Below are 24,076 nucleotides of genomic sequence, written 5' to 3'. Positions count from 1 at the left end.
AAGAATGTAGTATTAAACCAATTGTATATATTCCCAGTTTAACCAAACAGCAAGTGGATGGCATGACTGTGACACAGGTTGGAGTCCTGAGGGTGTTTGGTTTCTGGGAAGAAATGCGTTTCAGCATGATTTCTTAGGGTATCAATTGACAAGCCTCTGCCCCAGACTTGTTTACCTAACAAGGCATAAAGAAATCCAGTAGAATCTTTGAGACTAACTGATTTATTCTAGCATAGGTTTTCATGGACTCCTGTCCCTTTCATCAGATGCATGGAGTCGTGAATGTAGTATTAATAGCTGACTGATTACTGTTTACACTTATCAATTATTATTTCTGCAATAACCAAGCCAATGAAAATGTCCTGAGCTATCAGAAGCTTCTAGTATGAACCTGGCAGAGCTGAATGGGCTCAGATGGTAAATGATACAAGACAGCAGGAGCAAATATTATTGCAGAGAGAATTCTAACAGGTAGTACAAATCAGATAACTCACAGATCTTTGAACACTGTAGTTCCTAATTAGCTAAAGGAACAAGAGTGTTGATTATATGTGATGCAGAAAGATGTGATGGTGATGAGATACGATGCAGAAAGAAATTCAATATGAAAATAATTATTTGTTGATCGTGTGTGTGTTAACAAACCCAAAGAGGAGGGAAAGTTTATTAAGTATGCATTTGTCCTTCTATCTTGTTTTCAGAGAGATCTTTTGGGGGAAAAACATTAGGTCATAAAACTTCACAAAAATATATTCATGCTATTCAGTCTACAAAAGCAACATCTCTCAGAAAGAATAGTGTTTCTTTTTAACTTGACAGACACTATGTATAACTGAAGCAGCTAAAAGGCACACATGCACTTCTCGAATGGTAAGTTTAATGGCATTATTTCCAAAATCATTCAATTTCTGTTTGATTATGAAGCAAAGTTTTTGACTGTTCTACTCATTACTACCAGCCACAACAGAAGTCTCTTCTATTACGTGGCACATTCTTAATGTTAGTACTACAAGAGGAAGTTGGGAGGGAAAATGATGTTGGGGGCAGGCAGTTAAATCCCATTTCTCTCTACATTCCAATTAAGGAAAGTGTAAATCAACGCTGGAGCTGCAACCATGGCATTGCGATTGCCTGAAAGTTATTGTTCTATTTTTCTATTCAAGTAAGATACTACCAAGTACCATTCCACAAAGCTGCTGGCATTTGGTTGTACAGAAATGCCCACTGATAAGTTAAGGTAACAATCTGTAACGATTTGTAAGCCATTCTGGGAACCTTTGTGGCTGAACAGTGGGGTATAAATACTGTAAATAAATAAGGCAGAGTAAGATAGAGTAAATAATATGTTTTATTTTAAACGAGAAGGTGCTACGAAAAGGGAGCGACGAAGTCCCCACAAGAAACAGAACATTTATTCTAATTAGTGGTCAGCTTGTTGGTTATGAAAGCTGCCACAAGTATAACTGCTGGCTCTTGCTCACATTCCCAAACAATGTGCATGTCTGATGCTTAGCTATAGCTCTCAGGTTTTGGTGGCCACTGATAACTTTTTCTTCCATTAATTTGTCTCATCCACTCTTAAGACTGTTCAAGCTGATGGCTTTCTGTTTAGTTAACTCCCCTACCTCACTCCAGTTCAGTAGACGACCATGGATTCCAGTATTGGGAGAAAGAGGGAAACATTTCTCTGTCCATATTCTCAATATAAGGCACTGTCTGCCCTTATTCACACTTTTCTCAGCTAAGCATCCCCAAATGTTTAGAATCTTTTCTTGCAGAGGAGTTCCATTAGTTCTTTGATTTTTTTCTCCAATATCCTTTCTGATTAATGTAATGCTCAAAAATGAATGCAGTATTCTAACTGTGATCATAAGGGCAATATTATAAGATCATAAACACTTGTCAAGTATATTTTTGATTCCTCTTATATTAATGTTCAGTGCAGAATGCAGCCATACATTGCATCAATCTCTGTTATCTACCAGGAATTTTTAAATTTTATTTTATTTTATTTTTTGGACAATCACCAACAGTTCAGATCCTATCAGTGTATATTTCAAGTAGGATTTCTGCCTCAATGTTCATCATTTTATAGTTGCTATTTCAAAACTTATTTACTCAGATTTGGAGAAATCCCCTTGGAGCTCTTTTTTTCCCCCTGTTCTTATCTGTTTTAATCACCCTAAATAATTTTGCATCATCAGCAAATGAGACCACCTCACTGCTTAGCCCTAACTTCAAAACAAGCTGGCTGGCCCAAGTCTCCACTATGAGAACGGATAATTTGTTCCTACTTTTTTCTGCCGGTTCTTTAACCGATTTCCAATCTAGAAGAAGACTTCTCCTCTTAACTCACGATGGCTTAATTTGCTCAGGAATCTTTTGAAAGTCCGTGTAAACAACATTTGTCAGACCAGTCCTTTCTACATGTTTTTGATGCCCTCAAATAATTCTAAACATTTAGTGAGAAAAGACTTACCTTTCCCCAAGCCATGTGGATGGGGAGGGGGTCAACAGAGCCCTTTTAAATTATTGAGCATTAAATCTTTAGCAATACTTTCCACAAATTCACCCATAAAAGACATTGAGGTGAACAGCTTGAAATTTCCTGGACTCCCCATCCCCATCCCTTTTTTAAAATAAAAATCAATGTTATAGTGCTATTTCCATTCACGGGGTAGAACATCATATAAGGCTCACATTTGGAGTCTTTAACAACTCTTAGATGATGCCTTCTTAGATGATGCTATGCGATTTCTTTTTTAAAATCCTCATTAAGGTCTAGAACACTTTTTTTATCACTTCTGTTTGCCAAAAATTTCTCAGACCACTCCTACAAGTATCAGATCTTGCTTATATATCTGCCCTACATCTTCTGTAGTAAAACATTCAGTTTTTCTGCAGTCTCTTTGTGCACTTTCAACTCTATATTCATCCAGTAGTCCAACTGCTTCATTAGCAGTCTTGCTTCACCTGATGTATGGAAAGAATTCTTTATTTTTGGTCATGATGCTCAACATCTCTCCTTTCATTCTGTATTCTCTGTTTATGTTTCCTTTCTGCCAGCTTGTATTCCAGTGAGTTCTCCTGATATGGATAAGAATTTTCATTCCTCAAGGAAACCTTTTCATCTCTAATGTGTTCTTGGACATTATATGTTAATCATGCTGCTGATCGTTTTGACTTTTTAATCTCTTTTCTGACCTCTGGTATACATTCTAACTGAGCCTTTATTACTGTGGTTTGAGTGACCTATACATATTACGAGTTCTTTGTTACCCCCAAACAAAAGTAGAAATGTCTATTAACTATTTCTCCATTTTTAAAGTATTTTTTCTCTGTCTCCCTCTTTCTTCCTCTCTTTAGCAAGATATACAAAATGCAAAGACTCTCAAAGATGTTTGACCATATTCTACATATGCTCAAATGCATATGCAGGAAGTCTTCTTGTTTTCTACCACAACTATGACATTTTCCACCCATGCTTTATTTCACATATGTGATCTGGAGTTCACTTACTGTTAGATGTTGGAACAGCCATGCCCTCATGATATTTGTGGCTACCTTGGGAAAGATGCCACGCTTTTTATGTCGCTTTTTGTCCTTATCTGGATCATCATCATCACCTGTGCTGGGAGAAGCTACACTGTTGTCCAAGCCGTCACCTGTAAATATAGTGAATCAAATTTTTGACTTTTGCTATCTTGAGGTACCTTCAACTGAAGACTGATTGGTGTAGGTGTTTTATAATTTAAATGTGTAACTAGCAATTAAAATATGAGAACTGAACATTACTTTACACTGTATTTCATGGGTGGAAATAATGGTGTCAGTTTGTTTCTGGTTTATAATGCAAAAACACACATAGATAAGTGCACTGGCCATTTCTGTTTAATTAGATGCTCACGTTAAACCTACTTTTTTCTTCTACATGGACACAGATTTTAAAAGCAGAATAAAAATGCACTGCTTTATGTGTGATTTCACAACCACCTTGTTTGTGAGCAAATCAAAATCTGAATCCATAGTCTGTTTCCCCACCCCCTATAAAACAAAAGCAAAAAAACCAAAACCAAAACCCAGATAGTTCAAAGTCTGTATCAGTACATTAACAATATTCCAATTAATCCATCCAAATCACCTGGATACCTCTAAAGACATTTGGCTACTCAGCCTACAGTTTTGAGGACATTACTCTTCTTGCCTACTGCCCTTATAAATAATTTTCAACAGTTCTAATATTCAGAATCCAAATTTGAAGTATAAATAACTGTTTCAATAAAGAAATTGCATGAGACACTCTGAATATATGTGATTGCCTAATGCAAATTGCTATCATTGGTCTCACTAGTTTGGTATCATCCACTCTGGCTGCCAACAGCTCTACAAATGTCTTTCTTAGCCATATCTGGAGATGCTGGGGAATAAACCTGGAAAGCATCTTCTCTGCCACTGAAATATAGCCCCTGCATAAGATGTGTATGATCTTATGCACCTCCAATTCTCCTTCATTTCAAAAATGTAACTAGTCAATTACCTTTTGCGGATGAAAATGCCACCACCACCACCCTGAAAGCACAACTACATCTATTTCTCCATTATATTTATGTACAATCTTTCTAATCATGGTCTCAAATACTTTAGTAGGATGAATCATGAGAGATGTCTGAGGAAATCACTCTTTGCAAATTGCAATGTACACTGTCTCTCAGACTAATGTAATGATTTTGCACTCCTCTGAATCCTATGGCACAGGTCTGGGGTCAAAAAGGTACCAAAGTACAATAAAAAGGATCACTGTAACATAAATATGGTAAAAATGAAAATTTTAGTTTAAAAAAAATCATAAATATGTATTTCAGAAGAAAATAGGGTTAAATAATATTTAAATACTATTTTTTCTGCTGATTCTAAATTAATGCAGAAAATGCAGAATGGACTGTGAATTAAGGCATTTAAAATTGAGAAGGAGTAATGGACTGATCTAGCCATCCCCAATCAGGGTTGGACTTTGATGTATATTTGTTAAGGGCTTATTTCAGGATAACCAAATTAAGTCTGTGAATGTTTTTAATTCTACGAGGTTCTGTAAGGGTCAAGTGAAGCAGTTTATTTCCTTTATAAAAGTAGCAAGCAGTTTTGTTTACAGTATAAGCCTGGCCTATTGTTAACATTGCAACCAGCATTGCAGGAAGGGACTTCAGTTGAAGTGTGTCAAGTAGTTTAGAAGTTTGTACAATGACTGGTTTTATCCTTTCGTTATTGTCCGATGGATATAATGTCGTCTTGGAGCTTCATTTTTCAGGAGGTCATTTTTAAGAGTGTATTATTTTTTGACGTAATCAAGTAAGCATTATCTTTAATTTCAAAACAAAAAATGATTTTAAATTATCTGTAGGAAAGTATTTTTGTTTTTGTTTTGTTTGTTTTTTAAAAAAGATGCAATGCAATCATTTAAAATAATGAACACTGACTTGGAAAAAAAACCTTTAAAAGAACAGTTGTGACTGCCTTCATAAAGAGCTCTATATTTAATGAAAGGCTCAACTCCAATGTTCGTTTTTCTAAAACAGGCCCTTTATAGAAAAGACCTTAGATGTCTTAGGCTGATAAAGTCTTTGAAAGCTTTTTTATTCAGAGAAGCAATTCGCCATATAAAATAATGATTCATAAAATAAACATGAGCAAACAACTCAACAGCATTTAAATTTTCCATGTACTAATCCACTTTCTCGAGTTGAGAGGAGACCAAAGAGGGGCGGAGAAGGAGAAATCTATTAGACAGTCACTGATTAAAAATAAGGGGCTCCGAACCTAATGACATTGTCCTCTCCCCACTGCTTTTGTGCCCTATTCTTTAAAAGCAAACAAATAAACAAACTCGTTCTGTGCCCGTTTCTGCCCACGCCTACAGATTATTTTAGCAAGTGATGCCTTGTGCCTGGCTAGAAGAGAATTCATTGATAATTTATGGAAATATCTACTATAATCCAACAGAGATGACTTTTTCCAGCTTTGTGCATCAATAGATAATCAAGGCCTTAAAGCAGCCTTAGCTCCCCATTACCTCAGGCAAAAGAATTCCTGAAAGCATGCCTTCAGGGCACCTGAATTATATACTCCATTAGGAAGGGGAAAGCTTTCTGCATTCCATGTCTAACACTCCCCAGAACCTTTCCTGTTTATTTCTGCTGTATGAAAGCAGAAACATTAGGAACAGAATCTCAAACACCCCCCCCCCTTTTTTTTTTTTTAAAGTGAAGACTTATGTAGATACAATGGAGAAACCTTTCAACCAAGAGCCAGATCACCACCACCACCCCCTTCAATCCCAGGCAGTGACCTATCCCAAATAAAAGGTTTCTGTTACATCATTAGCTCAAGCCAAAAACAGCCTTGGCTTAATGCACAGTTTGTTCTTCCTACTGTTTTTAGGCAAATACAGCTACTTTACTCCCATCTGGGAGGGAAATTACACTGCTGGGCTGTAATCTAAGACAAGGTTTTCATTGGAAGCAAATGCTTTCAATCCCATGTAAAATACTTGTGTGTGTTCAGAGAAGCTTAAAACAATAAACTCTAGTCCTGTCCAACAGCAGATAAGAGAAGGATAAGAGAGAGAGAAAAAGCATATTAATGAAATAGAGTCCTTTACAAGAAATCACTTTCATAGATTTTAATACATCACTTAACCATTTCCACTTAAAAAAGCAACAACAATTTGAAACTTGATTCGTTGGAAAGGAAAATCTCAGCTAAAAGTCTAAATAGCCTTTCCATTCACTCTGCAATTTGATATAGCCACCTCTGTAAGGTCTCCGGAGAATGCTTTTCCTCTCCTGCTTTCCCCTAGCCTACTTTTTTTTTCCTTTTAAGATCATGAAGCAAAACTTGAAGAACCACTGACCAGCCACATGGTAGCAGCTATGAACCACGTTTGTGAAATGTCAGCAGTGACTTCATTCTTGAAGTTGACTTCTCCTGCCGCCAATGAAGGCAAGCTGAAAAGGTGGAAATAATCATAAAAATGATGCTAGTCCATAAACAAGCTTACAGCCTCATTAGTATAGCAGTAGGCTCCACTGGGTGATTTATGCTCGTTTTGCTGATGCCATGAGGAAATGCCATAGGGCAACTTTAGCCAACTGCTAATGGCTTTTGACAGCTTCTTAGCAACTAGTGCAAGCAACGCTGTGGCGTTTGCTAGTGACAGAAACTGAAAATGTCATATTATCTGTCCATGTGTCATGAAGTCCGTGTGGCAATTAACTAGTAGGCCAGTGACCGAGGGGCCAGAGGCTCTTAAAAATGGCCCTTGGCTATTCAAGGGCATTGCTTGAATTTGCACTGCACACATATGCACACATTTTAATGCAGAAACCTGGACTCTCACTATCATCTACATCATGGTCACTGATAAGTTGGGCCAACACAATATCCTTTTCATCTGATGTGGACCTCCTATTTACTGTCTGTTTTAAAAACAATATAATATTATCAGAGTCGTTTTAAAATAAAGCTACCTGGATAGGATGGCTTGTAAAATACCTGGGCCTCTGTTTTTGAATACTGGGGGGAAGGGGTGCTAGCTATTTTTCTGCTCTTTCACAAATTAAGTCTAAAAGGATTTGAGATCACTGAAGCAGACTCATTGCTTGTCAAATTGCTAGGAGCATAGAAATCTGCACAGCAACTATACACTACCTATAGGCATGTGCGCATGCACACACACACACACCAGAAACCTTGTAACAAGCAAAATGAGTAAGGCTTTGCATTTCTGTTTCTATAGATCAACTCATCAAAACATTTCAGCATGACCATTTGTGTTTTAAAATAATATTTAAGAATGGTTTTAAAATGTTTTACCGGTTGTGATCTTGAGAAAGTGGGGAAATGAACAAATATATTTTGTGTAACAATTCAGCCATGGGCTGTGCCTTGTGAATCTTGGGCCTATCCCCATGGAGCTGGGCAGATGACCCCTGGCAACTCCCAGACTGTCAGGCAGCTCCGATTTCAAACATACTCACCTCAAATACCTCACAGTTGCCTATTTAAGCACACCCAGGCATTTAGGCTGTGCTATCTTGTTCCTTTCAAGGAAGGATAAAGCAGCATTTATTGTATTCAGGTCATTCAATGAGTCAGACTGGCCAGATCAGCAGGGGTTCCTCTCATTCAGGTCAAATCTCCACCCCTTCTCTTCCTACAACTTCCCCTCTGCCTCCCCTGGATCACCCCTTGTCTAACCTCCCTCCCTCCCTTCAAACCCCATATACAGAAAATGTTTTTTTTTAAAGCTCATTGTGATTCTATTGCTCACCAACAACAAATCTTATCTTTTACCACTCATACTACCTAGCTAATAAAGGAGCTGAAGACCTCTGAAGAGTAACTTATACAGTATGTGTCCTGAAATGCTTAATACAAGGGCAATATTCACAAGGAATTTTTTAAAGTAGTTTGTCTTTTTTTTAATGCCAGTTCTCATGAATGAAATTGATAAGTAAAACCAACAGAATTTGGAACATTCTGTGTTAAAGTGACTCACTTCCACATTTGATCCTGCAATAATAATTTCCACAATTTCAGGCTTCAATATATTCTTAGCATTAAATACAACACTAATTACAACAGTAACTAGACCCAAGATCCAAACTATGTTAAATAGTAGAAGATCACTTTACAGGAAAAGAACTGCATCTTGGTCTGGGTCTCTGATGTACCATGGGACACTAACATTAGAAAACAGAACCTACTTATGTTTGATGAAGAGTTTATCTACAACTCACACATTTGGATGTTTCTGTATTTCTCCATATCCATTAGTGCTAAGCAGCAGTTCTAAACAGATGATTTAGGGGCTGACTAGACGGCCCCTTTCATCTCTGGATTGGGGCCACAGCAACTGCACACCTTTCTGGCTTTCTGCAGTTCAAAAAGGAGCCACAAAAAGCAGCTCCTTTTTGCGCCACGGAAAGGGCACCATAGCTGCCGGCGTCATGGCTTTTCAGTGCTCCTTCTGGTGTGTCATCTGGACACAGTGCCAAAAGAGTGCCATGATGCCACTCGCCATACAGTTAGGCTCACCAGCATCATGGGCATGGGTCGTGCAGATGCCATACCTCCACTCTGCCCCCAGGCTGGCGTTCAGTGCAGGTCTGTCAAGGGCCCTTATTGTTTCAAATGTCATCAAGTGGTGTTTTTTTTTTTTCATTCTATATATATTTCCAGTAATCTGTGGTCACTTCTGATATAAAAACGGATGTATAAAAGGTGTATCTGGTGTAATATGACATGGTATTCAGACAGTTAGAATACAAAGGAAGGAGGCCTTCACAAAGAATGCTACAATGTTCAGGTAAAAGAAATGATGTAGCATATCACCTCATACTGTGTTGCATTAACAAATCCATGTTTTGTGTTGCATCAAGAAATCCATTTATATAATTTGCATTAATTCATAGAACAACATGTTATGCACCCTATCTGTAATATTTATAAGGTATATGCAGTGAGAAAACCAGAACTATAAGAGAGAATGTTTGGTGGGGTTTTTTTTAGGTGTTAATATTGCTAGGGGCATTCTAACTACAGCAGAAAGAAAGCTAAGGATAGAGAAGTAAATGTTAAGGAACCATTATCAAAAATTGTTTATCATGCATAAATCTCCCTTTAAAAAAAGCACCTTTCCAATTATGCTTTCAAGCCACAGACATCCCCTAAAAAATTATCTGCTACCACACTATGCAATTTTGTTCTCTACACAAATACATGCTTTTGATATAACTCATTTTTGAAAACACTTCATGTTCCCCATAGTTTGTTCATAAGCTGATCATTTATAACATTTGAAAGATATCCTGTATGAGTGGATAATGTGATAAATTAGATTGAAGCTTTTGGAGAAAATTCAGCTTTACAACAGGCCAGAAATTGACAAAGCACTGGAATTCACAGAGCCAAGGAACACAAGGCACAAAAGAATACATTCCAAACTCTGGCTTCTAATGATCCATTTTAAGATAAGAGTCTATATCCACCACTTTAAAACCTTTTGTTAGAAAATATGTGAAGAAATGAGCATTAGGAAAATACCTACAGAAACTCTTAAAATGCACCCTAGACTGTAATGTGCCATTGTCATGGGAGCCTGCCAAAGTCCTTTAAGCTCCCTTCCATTTAAGCTGGTTCCTCCTCCCCCCTCCTTCTTCTCCCAATTTTTCACACTAAAGGTCATTTTAGCCCCTTAGAAGAAGACATTTCAGTAGCACATTCTTCTGCTCAAGACTCTAATACAATAAAAGTATCTGCTCTGCTCAGAGACTATTGGATTTTAGATTAGAGTATTGTGCTCACTTTCAGCCAAACAATAAAAAGCACATACAGACACAGTTTATGGCCCTTTAAGGTGATGCATTTTTTATTTCATTTATTTCTTTTGCATTCAACAGTGTATTTTTAAAAATGCATGGCCACATGGTTCTTCTGGTTCTTTTTCAAAAATGATAAATTTCATTTCCTCTTCCAAGAAAAATACTTTTGACTCAAAATTTTAACAATTTAGGAAAGAAGAACTTTAAATGTACAGAGACCTCTTAAGTGCTTGCAGCAGCAGGTCAACACAAGATTGGTGTTTAATTAACATATGTGACTCTGAATTACCTGCCCATTAGTTCAGATCCAGATGTCTCTTTCTTTTGCATACTAACAAAGTCTCAGATTTTTCTGGCAGCCAATGCTGGTTTTTTTTTAAAATGCAGAGGCTGGTTTTGTTCACGACAAACCAATGATTGTACGACTGAGGTAACTTCATGTAAAACTAATTTTAAAGTCAAATCTTAAAAATAAAAATAAAAAATCAGGACTGTCATTTCCAAAGTTGTACTTTGTTTGTATTTGTTATCCAGACTCATCCAGATTTAGACTGTGAAAAGCAATTTTTATTTATTAATTAATTTTGTTTTGTACTCGATTGATTATTCAACAATTAATTGGTTAAGATATGCCACATACTGGAATAGCAACACACAGTAATCAACATGATGTGTTGAGGAGCAATTCTGCTCAACATATTACCATGAAGACAGAGATTCTTCTCACACACAAATCTAAACTCTGCTCTTCAAAGTTAAATTGATACTAAATGGGGGACCAAAAAGAGAGCATTCTAGAATACTGTCTTGGTACCTAAAATTCCTCACCACACTGCTAATCTCTTCCCTGCTCACCTCCGATTATACCCTAATCTGCTTCTCTGTTCCCTACAAACTTACTCCAGAACATTTGGGGTGGGGGATCTCCAGTGTTTCTTTTCAGAGTGCTCTAGGCAATACTTTAGGAGAGCACCCTGTAAGTCAAAGAATGGAAGCAAAAGGAATTTGACCAGACAACAGAAAGAGAAAATATTCATTTTTGCATATCCATTTAATATAGTGCAGTATTCCAGAAATACTTTGGATACTGTCAATGTTTTCTTCATATTTCTTAGCATATGTAATTGGAACAATTTTTCCTTGAATTTTACAGATGCATAAAAACAGAACTTTCTAAAAGCTGACAAGTGGCTGTAAGGGTTGTGCACATCACCAAAAATTTCCCGCCCCTTGTTGATTTGCAGAGGAACATGTCAACCAAGTCCATTGAAAAGCCTGGTGCCAAAGGTAATACTGTATGTAAAGTGCTCTCTGTGGCTGATGATCTCATGAGTGCTCATTTGTGCAGGCAAGTCAGCAACAACAAACTGGGTATGTGATGACAACCGGGATCTCACATACCAACTCATTCCTTCTGGTCACTGTCAGAGACCTTGCCTCTGAAGTTGGCTTTGATTCCCCCTTTTCTGCGGGGTGGGCAAGTCACACTCTCTCTGCCTCAGAAGAAGTGAAGGGCGAACCCTTTCCAAACAAATCTTGCAAAAATACACGCACACACACACACCATGATAGGGTCACCATAAGTCAGAACGTGAAGTCATTTAAAATGATTTGAAATGACAACAACAGTATGTACAGCTAGGAAAAGTGTACTGTGGGTCACACTGGGGCAATATTATCTCTTAGTCCAATCTGCAGAACAGGGTAGGGACTTGCTGTAATTTTATGAGTCTGAATCTCATTGCATATATTTGGGGGGGGGGGGGTTTATGGGTGCCACCATATTACAAATTAACTGAAGAGGCCCAATATTAGGGGGGTGGGCTCATGGCAAACAGCAGAGTGAACCCCCCTCCTGTCCCAGACTACAAGTCACTAATATAAATAGCATATGGTTCTCTATTACCTTGTTTTGGCAACCGATTGGCACAGAACTGCCTATTGCATGCTCCTGTTTGCAGTAGTTAAAACATAATCACAATATCAATTAAGCCAATTCCACCAAGTCAGTGGCTAGTGAGGGAATGCTTTGATCAGCATTAGAGATGTTTCAGTGAGCCCTTGTCAGTCCATTTCTTTTGACTTTAAGCAACTGCACAAGTCAAGTGTAGCACAGACCAATTTAAACCCTCAAGATGTTTCTTGTCTCAGGGAGAAAGGGAAGGACACTGGCCAGCCTGAACCCAGAACCCAGGTAAGATCTATTTCCCATCAGGAAAAAGAAGAGGGGAAGGGGAGGCATGAAGCACCACCTGGCACACTTTTAGCATGTCAACAAATATTTTAATGGAATTAGTGTAAATGGAAGACTAAACAAAAGGTGAGTGTGTTATTTGACAATGAGCATCACATTTGATTTAAGTCTTATATGATATCTGAGATAGGCTCTTATAGCATCTTTATCACCAGGGGCTAACCATTTAAAAAAAAATTAAGAAAACCATGTGAATCAAAAAGCCTAAGTCACCATAACACAACTTGGAGGATCTTAACTTTCCAATGCACATGGCCACATTTTCCATGATGTCAATTATCAAATAATGTCTAATTAAAAATGGGCAAAAAAAATGCAAGTAAAGAACATAAATGAATAGCTGCTGCCCAAGGATAAATTGGCACATGCTGTATTTTATATTCCTTGATTTAGAGGAGGGGAGGTTGTTTGTTTGGACTCTGGAGGGTATCTATTGTTTGCTAGCCTTCTGCATATTTCCATCTTTGTAGCTTAATAAAGTTGTTTTTTTTTAATTAAACTGAAGTTGTGACTATGTACAAGTATCATGCCTCATCTCCTTTTCACTTAACTATGCTGGCCATCCTCATTATACCCATGCCATGCCAAAGGGGGAAAAATCTTGTTATGGGCCTGCCATGTGATGATGCAGCCATTGTGCATGTACAAAGAGTCCTTTGTTAAGAAAATGTTAGATGCCTGGTAAAACATTATTCACCAAAATCCACGGGCAATGATCTGTCGTGTAGATCTAAAGAGAAAATGCAGAAATTACAACTAGCTGTAAGAGGTGTGTGACAGCCAGCGTAGTGTAGTGGTTTGAGCACTGGACTAGGACTCTGGAGACCAGAGTTCAAATCTTGATTTGGCCATGTAAATCCACTTGGTGATCTTGGGCAAGCCATACCCTCTCATTGTCATAGAATGGCAATTACGATCCTCCTCTGAAGAAACCTGCCAAGCAAACCCATGATAGGTTTGCCTTAGGATCACCATAAGTTGGAAAGGACTTAAAGATATGCAACAAGAATTGATACACTAACTGAAGGAGATCAAGGAAGCAAACTTTTCAATTTCTATGTGGAGTCTTCAAAAAGGCAATGTGTTTGGACTTTCTGTGTGCATTCAACATGACATCTATGAGAGTACCATATGTGGTGTTAATTATTCCCAAAGTAAGGGCCAAATGCATATCTTGCTCTAAAGCTCTGCTAAGATATATCAAGGAGGCTCTTACACACAAGGCTGGCTTATTGATAAAAACAAGAAATCAAAGCAAATGTACTTCCATTAGATACCCCAATACTGTGCTACAAATAAACTCGCACAGATCCTGAAAAATCCCTCATATTAAATAAAGTTGAATAAAATACCCTGATTTAGTAATAATGCACAGTCAGTGAGTATCCAATGTCTTAATTGCTGGATGGTATGCATGGTAGTCATATTTTTTGTTCCACCCTTGTTATGGACAAATTTGAGTGAATCAGGAAGACTACCTCTATGCTGAAAGTTGTAGTCCTAACCAGTGGAGTCACTAAGGTTGGCATCACCCAGTGCAGTAATTCATGGTGTCACCTCCTCATTGACCTCCTCCCATACCACACCATACAGAATCTTTAGTAATGATTTTTATTCGAATGTTACCCATAAAATGTAATTCCCATATATCACTCAATGCAATAGCAATAGTTGTGACATAAACAACTAGCAAACAAAATTAAAATTATACCTTTAAACTACAAAATCGTATTCAAAGCCTGAATGTACATAGTTTCATATGGTTAATATGAACCTTTAGTAAGAAGTGAAGTTTTTAAAGAAAAATTTAAAAGAATTTTAAAAATTAAAAAAAATGTTTTTTAAAAACTGAAGTCTCTCCTTTCTCCTCCCACTGAGCCTCATCCCCATTCACCCCACCTCTTCCTCTGCGCTTCAGAGCTTTAAAGGGATGCAGGTGAATGCCACAGCCCACTTCTGCCAAAAGGCAGGTGTTTGGGGAACAATGGTGTCACTCTCCCTTAGGGTGTCACCTGGTGAGGTGTGCACCACCAAGTGATACCCCTGGTCCTAGCATAATGAATGAAAGCACTGCCAAGCACAGTGAGACTTACTTCACAGAATCATAGGCCTGTTACAGACTGCCAAAATAAAGCTGCTTCGGGTCTCTTTGGAGGTATGCTCTTTAAATGATGCATGGGTCCTAAGAATCTGGAAGCTGCACCAAAGCTGCACTCCAGTGCTTAGGAATGGAGTGAGGCTTTGGCGCGACCTCTGGACTCTTAGGACCCATGCGTCATTTAAATAGCATACCTCCAAAGAGACCCAAAGCAGCTTTATTTTGGCAGTCTGTAACAGGCCATAGACTTGCAAGGAGCCACAAGAGCCATCTAATTCAACCCTCTGCAATGCAGGAGTAGACAGCTAATGCAAACCTAAGTGATCACCATCCAAACGGTGTTGAAAGAGAGTCCCCAACCCTCTATTCCACTATCTGTCTCACTGTCTAATAGCTTTTACTGTCACGAGGTTCTCCTTAATATTTAAGCTTTGAACTAAACATACAAAGCCTCAGAATGCAAATGAGATGGAGTTACTTTGTGTCTCTCACCAGAGCATAGATTCAGCCATATTATATTTTACAAGTACTGAAAAAGAAAAGAACAGGAAAACCCCTAATGAAAACATATTAAATTACTATGCAAGAAAAGCTTGATAACAGTAAGAAACAAAACTATTATTTTGGCTGGTGCAGATTTTCAGATAAATTGTTGCTACTGACAATTTTTCATCTTGCCTTGTAAGAGTGGATAAATTTAGTCATCCTTGATGTACAGTAATACATCAGTATGTACAGTATGGTGTAGTGGTTTGAGTGTTGGACTAGGATACTGGAAGAATAGGGTTGAATCCACACTCGGCCATGGATTCAGCAAGTCACACTCTCTCAGGCTCAGAGGTAGGCAAAGGCAACCCCTCGCTGAACAAATCTTGCCACAAAAAAACAACAAAAACAAAACTGTTATAGGGTCACCTTACAGTCACCATAAGTTGGAAACAACTTGAAAGCACACAACAATGACAACGCACCTTGTTTTCTGAAATAAATTTACATTTTTAAAAAAAGTATGAAGCCAAATACTTGAATGAAAGTACGATCATTTTAAGATGCTCATTGTGGAAGAACAAATAACAGTTGAATACATGTACTTCATGTTGCTGGACTATGAGTCATATAATTTCAGCCCGCTGTTCGTATTTGTTATATCTGATGGGAGTTAGAGTCCAAAACACCTGGAAGGCCACCCTTCCTTTATGACAAGGACACTTTTTCTAGTTACCTGATCCCACAAGATTTAAAACAGTGATAGATTAAAATACATATTGTATTCTGTTTCATCCATTCTGTATATTTTTGCTTACCACCACTTAAAAAAACCTAGAGAATCTGAACACAATTTTAACTTTAAAACTAGTAAACTAGTGACACTATGAGAAAGCAGTAAGATGATTTAACAATCCATAAGAAATGTTTTAAAAACCACTTGCTTTAACAAGTTTTTTCACTGGCCAAGAAAAACCTAAAGTATATAAGGACTGACATGTTGTTCTAATCAGATGTATGTTGCTCCCTTTATATATGAAGGGTATCCTTATACAACACATGCTGAGTAAAGTGACTCTTTTAAAATAGTAGCATGGGGCATACCAAAGTACATTTCACATGCAGTATTCTTGGAAGATGGCAGAATACAATATCTTGTAGGGCGGAGAAACACCTTCTTGGATCACATTTGCAAGATACTTTTCCTAGATCATGACACTTAGCAGCTACCTCTTATTAATAACGACCCAAAAATCTGAACTAGGATAAATTCATTAACTGTATGTATGGACAGTAATGGGCACCGTAATAATATATAAAGTCAATATATTGACCCTGTGATTGGTGTTTATTATTTATGTACACAGAGTATCAGAGTAAAGAGATGGAAGTCATTTATGGTAAGTATTAAGGTTACAAACTTAAAAAAAAAGTTTCACATGGGCCTATGCTTTTCATAACAGCTTGGCAGGTAACTATTTAACAGAATTGTTTTCCATCACATCTCCCTATCAGAGTAAGGTTCATCTGTATAATTTCTACCTGTCAGTTACTACAAGAGCAGGAGCAGTACAAAAAACAAAGGAGCCAAAAATAGTTCTTTCAAGGGATTCTTATGAGTAAAAAGTGGAAAGCGTTTTCATAAGAAAGCAGCATCTCATATTGAATTTCTTGCATAAATCCACCATACAGGGCTCCCTATAAATCTAATCACAATCCATGGCATTATAAGAAAGAAGCTGCTGCTAGGGCTTGCACAAAATGTTCTCCAACCTGTAGGAAACAACATGATGACACCTCTCACAACCTACCCCACATGTTTTCATGTACAAAAATTGGCCTGACTGGCAGTGGATTATTTCCTACTGACAGTGGGACGGCATCCTCAGGACAGAATGAAAGATTTGGAGTTTAGGAGGTATAGAGCTACAGATACAAAATTTTCATTTACTTCATCCTCCCATGAAAAAATAAATGGTTTCCACTTGTTTCTTCTTCTTCTTCTAAATTTACTAAAATACAGGGAAATCTATACAGTTCTCAATGCTATTTTCACTCTAAGATGACTTTCACGGTAAACCTTTTGTGCAGAAATAGCATGTGTTTTTTTCTTCACAGGAAACAGTACTTTCCATGAAGAATATAGGTTTCTCCCCTACCCACAGAAATCCCATTTCCTTCAGAGGAAAAAACATGTGCTATTTCTGCACAAATTGTTCCCAAAGATGTGCTGAACTGCAAAGAATCTCATGGCTTTCTCCCTTTTTACTCAGTGAGGTTTCCCAAGTGTCAGGACATGACATCAGGGATATAAAACGTAATATTCTTCATACCCTATGCAAAGCAGGCCATAAATAAGATGTTGCTGTAGGTATTCTGTGCCCTTCTGCACCTGCCACGTGAGGGGGTGGCCTCACTATACCTAATGGTGGGCCAGCCCTGCTGTTTCTTTAAAAAGTTTTGGGAAGATAAATAATTACAATGAAAAAAATTAATGTACAGAATATGCTTTCACATCCCTATTGGTCTGTACAATGAACAATCAGTCTGGATCCTCAAGGAGAAGAATGTTATTCTTCCTATGATTACGACTGTTTGAAGCAGAGAATGGGAAGAGAGTGGGTCCACACACACACATCCCATCAATTTATTGCTTGGGAGATTTTAAGAAGAGCCTGTTCTGTGAGCATAGGCTTACTCTGTGACAAATTAGCTTACTTGCTAATTAGCTTACTTGCTGTTCACCGCTATGATCTTTGGAATAGCGGTATATAAATAAAACAAATTATTATTATTATTAAACAATCCTCATGAACATCCTGCATCATGGTAACATTAAGCATGATTGATTGATTGATTGATTGATCATTTATATCCCACCTTTCTCCAGATATAGAGACTCAAGATGTCTCAAGGCAATTTAAAACCACACAAATTAGAAACAATTCAAACATGTTTATGTGTGTGTGTGTTCAAAAATGTTAAACAATTTATAAAAATAAAAACAACAAACATTAAAATAGTAAAATCTATTATTAAAATTTTATATCTAAATAGTGTGTCTCCTTAGATGTCCCACCATGTGAGGACAGCAAGGGTGAACGTGCCACAGGAATGGCTTAAATATTAAGTGCTTGCAAAACCTTTGGTAACTGTAAACCCATTCCTCTTATTGTTGTTGTTTTAAAATGAATCAGACACCATCAGTCACTGGTCAGCAGAAGTGAAAAATCTATAAATTCAGTCAATAATTCACTTTCTGAAGAGCAACCCAACTTACTTTGCTAGGACTAGTTACAACAACTCCTAATTGCAATATTAGGCCTAGTCAAAGTTACTGGAGCTCCTAGAACTCTTAACCAACATAGCCAAGAATGAAGAGTAATGGGAGATGCAGTTAACATCTGGTGGGTGGCACAACTCTCACTCCTGCACTAAATCAATAGCAAACATAACTTTTGGGGAAGGGGTGTTATAACACTGATACAATACTGACAAAGCTTTAAGTCTCTTATACAATATATTATTGTTTATCCAAATAATTTGAATGATATTTAAAATGTTTTGGTTTTAATGGGATGATAACAAGTAATAGTATTTTGGAAAAACAACAGATAAGAAAAACAAATAGATAATGGGAATATAAACAGCTGATCTCTAGGCACCCATCTATAAAACTACATAAACAGGGTATGAGAAAAATGAATGCATTAACACACAGTTAACATTAAAATAATCTGAACAGCAATTAGAAACCGGATGTTTTAATATGCCCAAACAAGAAAAATGGTAGGAAGCAGAGAAAAACTAGCTGAAAAGAACAAGTTTCAGCACATTCTCTGCTATGGCGTGTTTGTTTTTCTAAATCTGAGAAAATTAGGTGTGCAAGTCAAATCAGCCCCTAGGCAGCTTTAACTCCAGCGACCTGCCCTCTTCCGCAGAACACCACAAGTCTTGCTGACCTTGCCAGTAACACAGAGGTCATATTTTCACATGGATGAACTGATCTTGAACAATTTCTCCAATGTATTAAGCACAAAACAGGCTTTTCTTCAACATCAAGCATGCATGACTTACTCATACACCTCTCCTCGACATAATACACATTTGGGGAAGTAAGGGGTCAAGGAAACCCCACACTAGCCACTAGGACAGTCCTCTTCTGCATTTTGCCAAGATGTGGATACTGAATGAGGTTGTTCTACATTCAGTTTTATTTGTTTTTATTAGGTGTCACCTTCAACAAGCCAGGGTCAAAGTGTCATGTAAAGGTTGTTTGTTTCTATTTGCAGTAATTGATATGAGAAACTTGTGGCTGTGATAATTTATGTTTCATAGCAGGATAGGAAGGAAAAGCCATTGGGGTGACACAATATTGACTTGTCTCCATTTTCAGTGGGCAGAAATGAAAAAGAGTAAATTGTAGGCTACTTGTGAAAGGAGCTTTCATTTTTAATAACCTTGATAAGAGATGCAAAATCAGAATTCCTTCAGGAGGGTTTGTATATGAAATAACATTTGGAAGGTTAATCTGAAAGCTTCAAGAATGAAAACATAACTTGAAGGTATTCCCTACAGTAAGCCAACTGTAATATTTATTGGGTAGAGAGCAGCATTTGGATTTGTTTAACCAGCCACTAATGTTTCCTCCTCTATAGCATTCTATAGGTTGAGTAAGTTGCCAACACAGCTCATGCACTGGCTCAAGGTAAGCAAAGAAAGCACAAGTGCCACAAGAGAACAAAAACAGGTTTGGCCCTCCCATTAGGCAGAATGACATTGCCAATTCAGGAAGCAGATACAAGGAAGAGGGAGCACAAAAAAGTGTCAGGAAAGGTAAAACTCTTGCATTCTGTTAAAGGTAGAGCCATGCAACCTGCCTGCAACATGTAAGCTAGCCTTTTGCCTTCAGATATAGGACAGGGTGTGGTACAGTCAACACTGTTGGGGGGGAAAAGCCAGCTACCAAACAATAATTTTATACATGAGTAACTGAAAAGGAGAAGCATCTTGTACTTTGCCTTGGACACCAAAATATTGAAGGCTAGCCCTAACAAATCAATTATATTTTGCTCTTAACAGTTGTATGAAGCCATCAATAAACCACGGTCACAATGTCCAGCTTGCATTGCTCTTGGATCACATGAGGTTATTCTGATCCTGCCAGTACAATTCAGTTACCAGATCAGAAGGTTTTGTTTATTTATTTAACATATTGTTGTTGTTGTTATTTCTTTCTCACATCTCCCCATTGATCAAGGCAGGAGAAAACACAGTCCAACAACATAAGTTAAAAGCACAATATCAGTTAAAACACACACGTTAAATTAAAATAACAAAAAAGACATATATGTATTAAAATAATCAACATTTAAAATCCATCATTTAAAATTCCAATTAAAAATAACCTGGATAGGCCTGATGCAAAAGTCTGATCTTGAACACTTTTTTAAATTCAGACAGTGTATTCTGCTGTCGAATCTCTTCCAGCAAACCAACCCACAGTCTAGGGGCAGCTGAAGAAAAAGACCTCTGACTGATTGTTGCCAACCTAGTCCTATCTGACTGAAGTAAATGTCCCCCAGAGGACCTGAGTGTATGGGGCAGACCATATGGGAGGAAGCGATCCCACAAATAACCTGGATCTAAACCATGTTTGGTTGTTACCATGTAAAGGTAACAACCAAAACTTTGTACTGTGCCTGGAAACTAATTGGCAGCCAGTAAAATGATTTTAATATTGGTATAATACGATCACTCTTGGATGTCCCAGTAACCAATCTGGCTGCTGTGTTTTGAATTGATTGAAGTTTCTGAGTTTGGTACAGAGGTAGCTCAATGTACATCACATTGCAAAAGTTCAGCCTTGAGATTACCAGCATGTGCACTACCATCTCTAGATTCCCCAACTCTAGGTAGGGGAGCAGCTTTCATAAACAGCCAAAGATGACAGTAAACACTCTTGGCTGTCACATCTATCTGAGCTGTCATTTGGAGCAATGGTTCCAGAAACACAGCCAAACTGTCAGTCAGTCAGTAATTTATTTCAGCCAACAAGCCATCAACATCAGAATATATATAAAAATATAAAACATATAGAGCATTTAAAGTGTTTAAAACATTAAAAACATCAAAATACACGGACTTTTAAAAATAAAATCATGGAATATATATTCATAACCTGTGCAAAGGATAGAAATTTATATTTATTTTAACTGAAAAGCTCTAAAAGGGAAAAAAAAATGTATAATACAAGGCCTTAGGCACAGAGCCTAGATAAGTGCAAGTTGCAAAAGGCCAAGCTGTTCAATTATGTTGACTCATAGGGGCTTTCTACACGGACATTTGGGACGTCCTCCGGACGTCCCATTTTAAAAAAGGGGCGTCTCTTTTAGACGCCCCATGGTCTAGTACGGACTCCGTCCGTACAAGATGGCGGCGCCCCTTCTACATGGGCGCCGCCATCTTTACGCATCGGACGCACAGCGTCCAGACGCGTCGCGCCGCTGCTGACGTAGCGAGCGCGCCCCTGGCGCCTCGCTACGTCGCAAACGCGACGCAAAAAGAAGCTCCATTTTGGAGCTTCTTTTTTCGGTCCGCGCGGGAGTCGGGCCGTTTGAAGGCTCCGGCTCCCCCGCGGACCTTCTGGCGGCGGTGCCAGACCGCTGCAAAGCGGCGGTCTGTACCCCGCCATAGTCTTGCGTGTTTTAACAGCCGAACAAAGAAACTTAGCCACTATTTCCGTTTTACTTTTCTCAGTATCGTTCAGCAGGTATTCCATATACCAACTGTTCGATCTGCCTGGAGGCTTGAGCAGGAGGGGAGAGATTAATCTTGCCCTCTCGTCTTTATAGAAGGTACAAAAGAATAAAACGTGTTCTAACGACTCAATAGAACCATCACCACAGGGACAAACCCGTTCATGGTAAGGGATTCCCTTGAACCGACCCTCTAGAAGTGCTGAAGGAATTACATTAAATCTGGCTTTAGAGAACACAGCTCGGTACTTTGGAATAGTTAGGTTTTGCAGATAAAATGCCTCCTTCTCTGAGTTAAACTGTAGCCCTAGGCTAATGGGAGAGCAGGTGGTACAAGCAGAAGATAAAGAATATTGAGTATCAATATCTCTTATGCGGCGTATCATAATCTGCTGGGCTCTCGAAAGGTCTTGTGACATTAAAAAACTATTTGAGAAACCCAATCTCAGCAATTTTTCCTGGATATTTTTAGACCATAGGGTGGTATAATTGTCTTTCCGTATAAGATGCCAGAGACCTGAGTCAGGGCCCGCATAAAAGAGTTTCAACCAGTACTTTAAAGTCCACGTCCAAGCAGAGCATTCCACAGAGTGGCAGCCCGCTTCAAGTCGTAAAGCAGCTGAAGGGACGCAATTAGGTACTCCAAATAATTTGCGAAGATAAACGGAAAAGACCTGTTCTAATTTTACAGAGAAACCTTGGATCCAGATGGGTATTCCAAATAACAATTGTGGTATAACCTTGGCCTGAAACACCTTCAAGGCTGCAGGTAAAAATTGGCCTCCTTTAGTATAAAAGAATCGGATTAGGGCTTTGGCACTATTATTTGCTGATTGAACAGCTATTGAACTCTGGGATGTCCAGCCAAGAGATGCTTGAAAAGTTATTCCTAAATACCTAAAAGTGTTAACTTGTTCTAACCTATGTCCATTTAGAATCCACCTGGATCGAGTCTTTTTTCTTGAGAAAACCATAATTTTTGTTTTACTATAATTGATGATCAGGCCGTTATCTTCACAATAACTTCCAAAAACTCTCAAGATATGTTTCAAGTCTATTTCCGAAAAGGAAAGGAGAACTGCATCATCTGCATACAAAAGTAAAGGAATATTAACAGAGGCTAGTTTAGGAGAGTGGCGTGCTTCCGCGGAAATGGAAGCAGAGAGATCATTAAGATAAAGGTTAAATAATAAGGGTGCCAAAATGCAACCTTGACGCACACCTTTTTGAGTGGGGATAGATTTCGTGAAATTACCCTGAGTGCCACATCTCACCTGTATAGTTGTATCTCTATATAGATTCATAATTAACCAAAGTAGTCTCCTATCAATAGAAGAGGCAAAAAGTTTTATCCACAGCCTTTCTCTCGGAATAGAATCGAATGCAGATTTCAGATCAATAAATGCCGCGTATAGTCCTTTGCTTTGGGAAGTAGAATATTTCTCAGCCAGGTGGTTTAAAACCAAACAGTGGTCGAGAGTTGTTTTGCCTTTCCTAAAACCAATTTGTTCGTTACCTATAATATTCTCACTATCTATCCATTCTGCGAGGCGGTTTTTGAGGAAACGGCCATAAAGTTTGCCCACAACTGAGAGTAAGCTTATGGGTCGATAATTAGATGGATCGTTTCTAGAACCCTTCTTATAGATAGGGATTATAACTGCGTTTAACCAACTTGGAGGAATTTGGGCCGTTTGATTAATAAGAGTGAAGAGGGAAGCAAGAAGAGGAGCCCACCAAGAAATATTGACTTTCAGAAGCTCCGGCAGAATTAAGTCGGGCCCTGGGGCTTTTCCAGATTTAATCTGGGTGATAAGAGATTTTAGTTCTTCTTGGGATACGGGGGGCCATTGTGGAATATTCGAGCAATCATGGGAAAGTCGATTGAACAAGTTGGAAGCATCAGAGGTTTGTTCCCTGAAGTCACTATAAAGTGTGGCAAAGTAATCTTCCCAAACATTGATGGGAATGTTACAGGAGGGGGAGCCACCAGTGTTTCCTAACATCCCCGTTACTGTGGCCCAGAAAAGTTTAGTATTTTTTTGTAAGGAGAAGTTTATTAATGATGACCACTGTTTTTGAATAGCCTCCCTCTTTTTCC

General features: G+C 38.2%; 1 protein-coding gene across 2 annotated transcripts in view; it reads right to left on the bottom strand.

The window, feature by feature from the left end:
* MEIS1 (Meis homeobox 1) overlaps positions 1-24,076 on the bottom strand; it is a 181,345-nt gene that overhangs the window by 81,379 nt on the left and 75,890 nt on the right. For both annotated transcript variants that reach the window (XM_089519207.1, XM_089519208.1), the window contains one exon: positions 3,520-3,665. In XM_089519207.1, the coding sequence (XP_089375333.1) occupies positions 3,520-3,665 (146 nt within the window). The remainder of the gene's footprint in view (positions 1-3,519; positions 3,666-24,076) is intronic.

This window comes from Sceloporus occidentalis, unplaced genomic scaffold (genome assembly GCF_023333645.1).
Source record: "Sceloporus occidentalis isolate IW3139 unplaced genomic scaffold, rSceOcc1.0.p SCAF_4, whole genome shotgun sequence".
Classification (NCBI taxonomy): domain Eukaryota; kingdom Metazoa; phylum Chordata; class Lepidosauria; order Squamata; family Phrynosomatidae; genus Sceloporus; species Sceloporus occidentalis.
The sequence above is the reverse complement of the archived record's forward strand: the minus strand, read 5'-3'. Positions and strand labels throughout refer to the sequence as shown.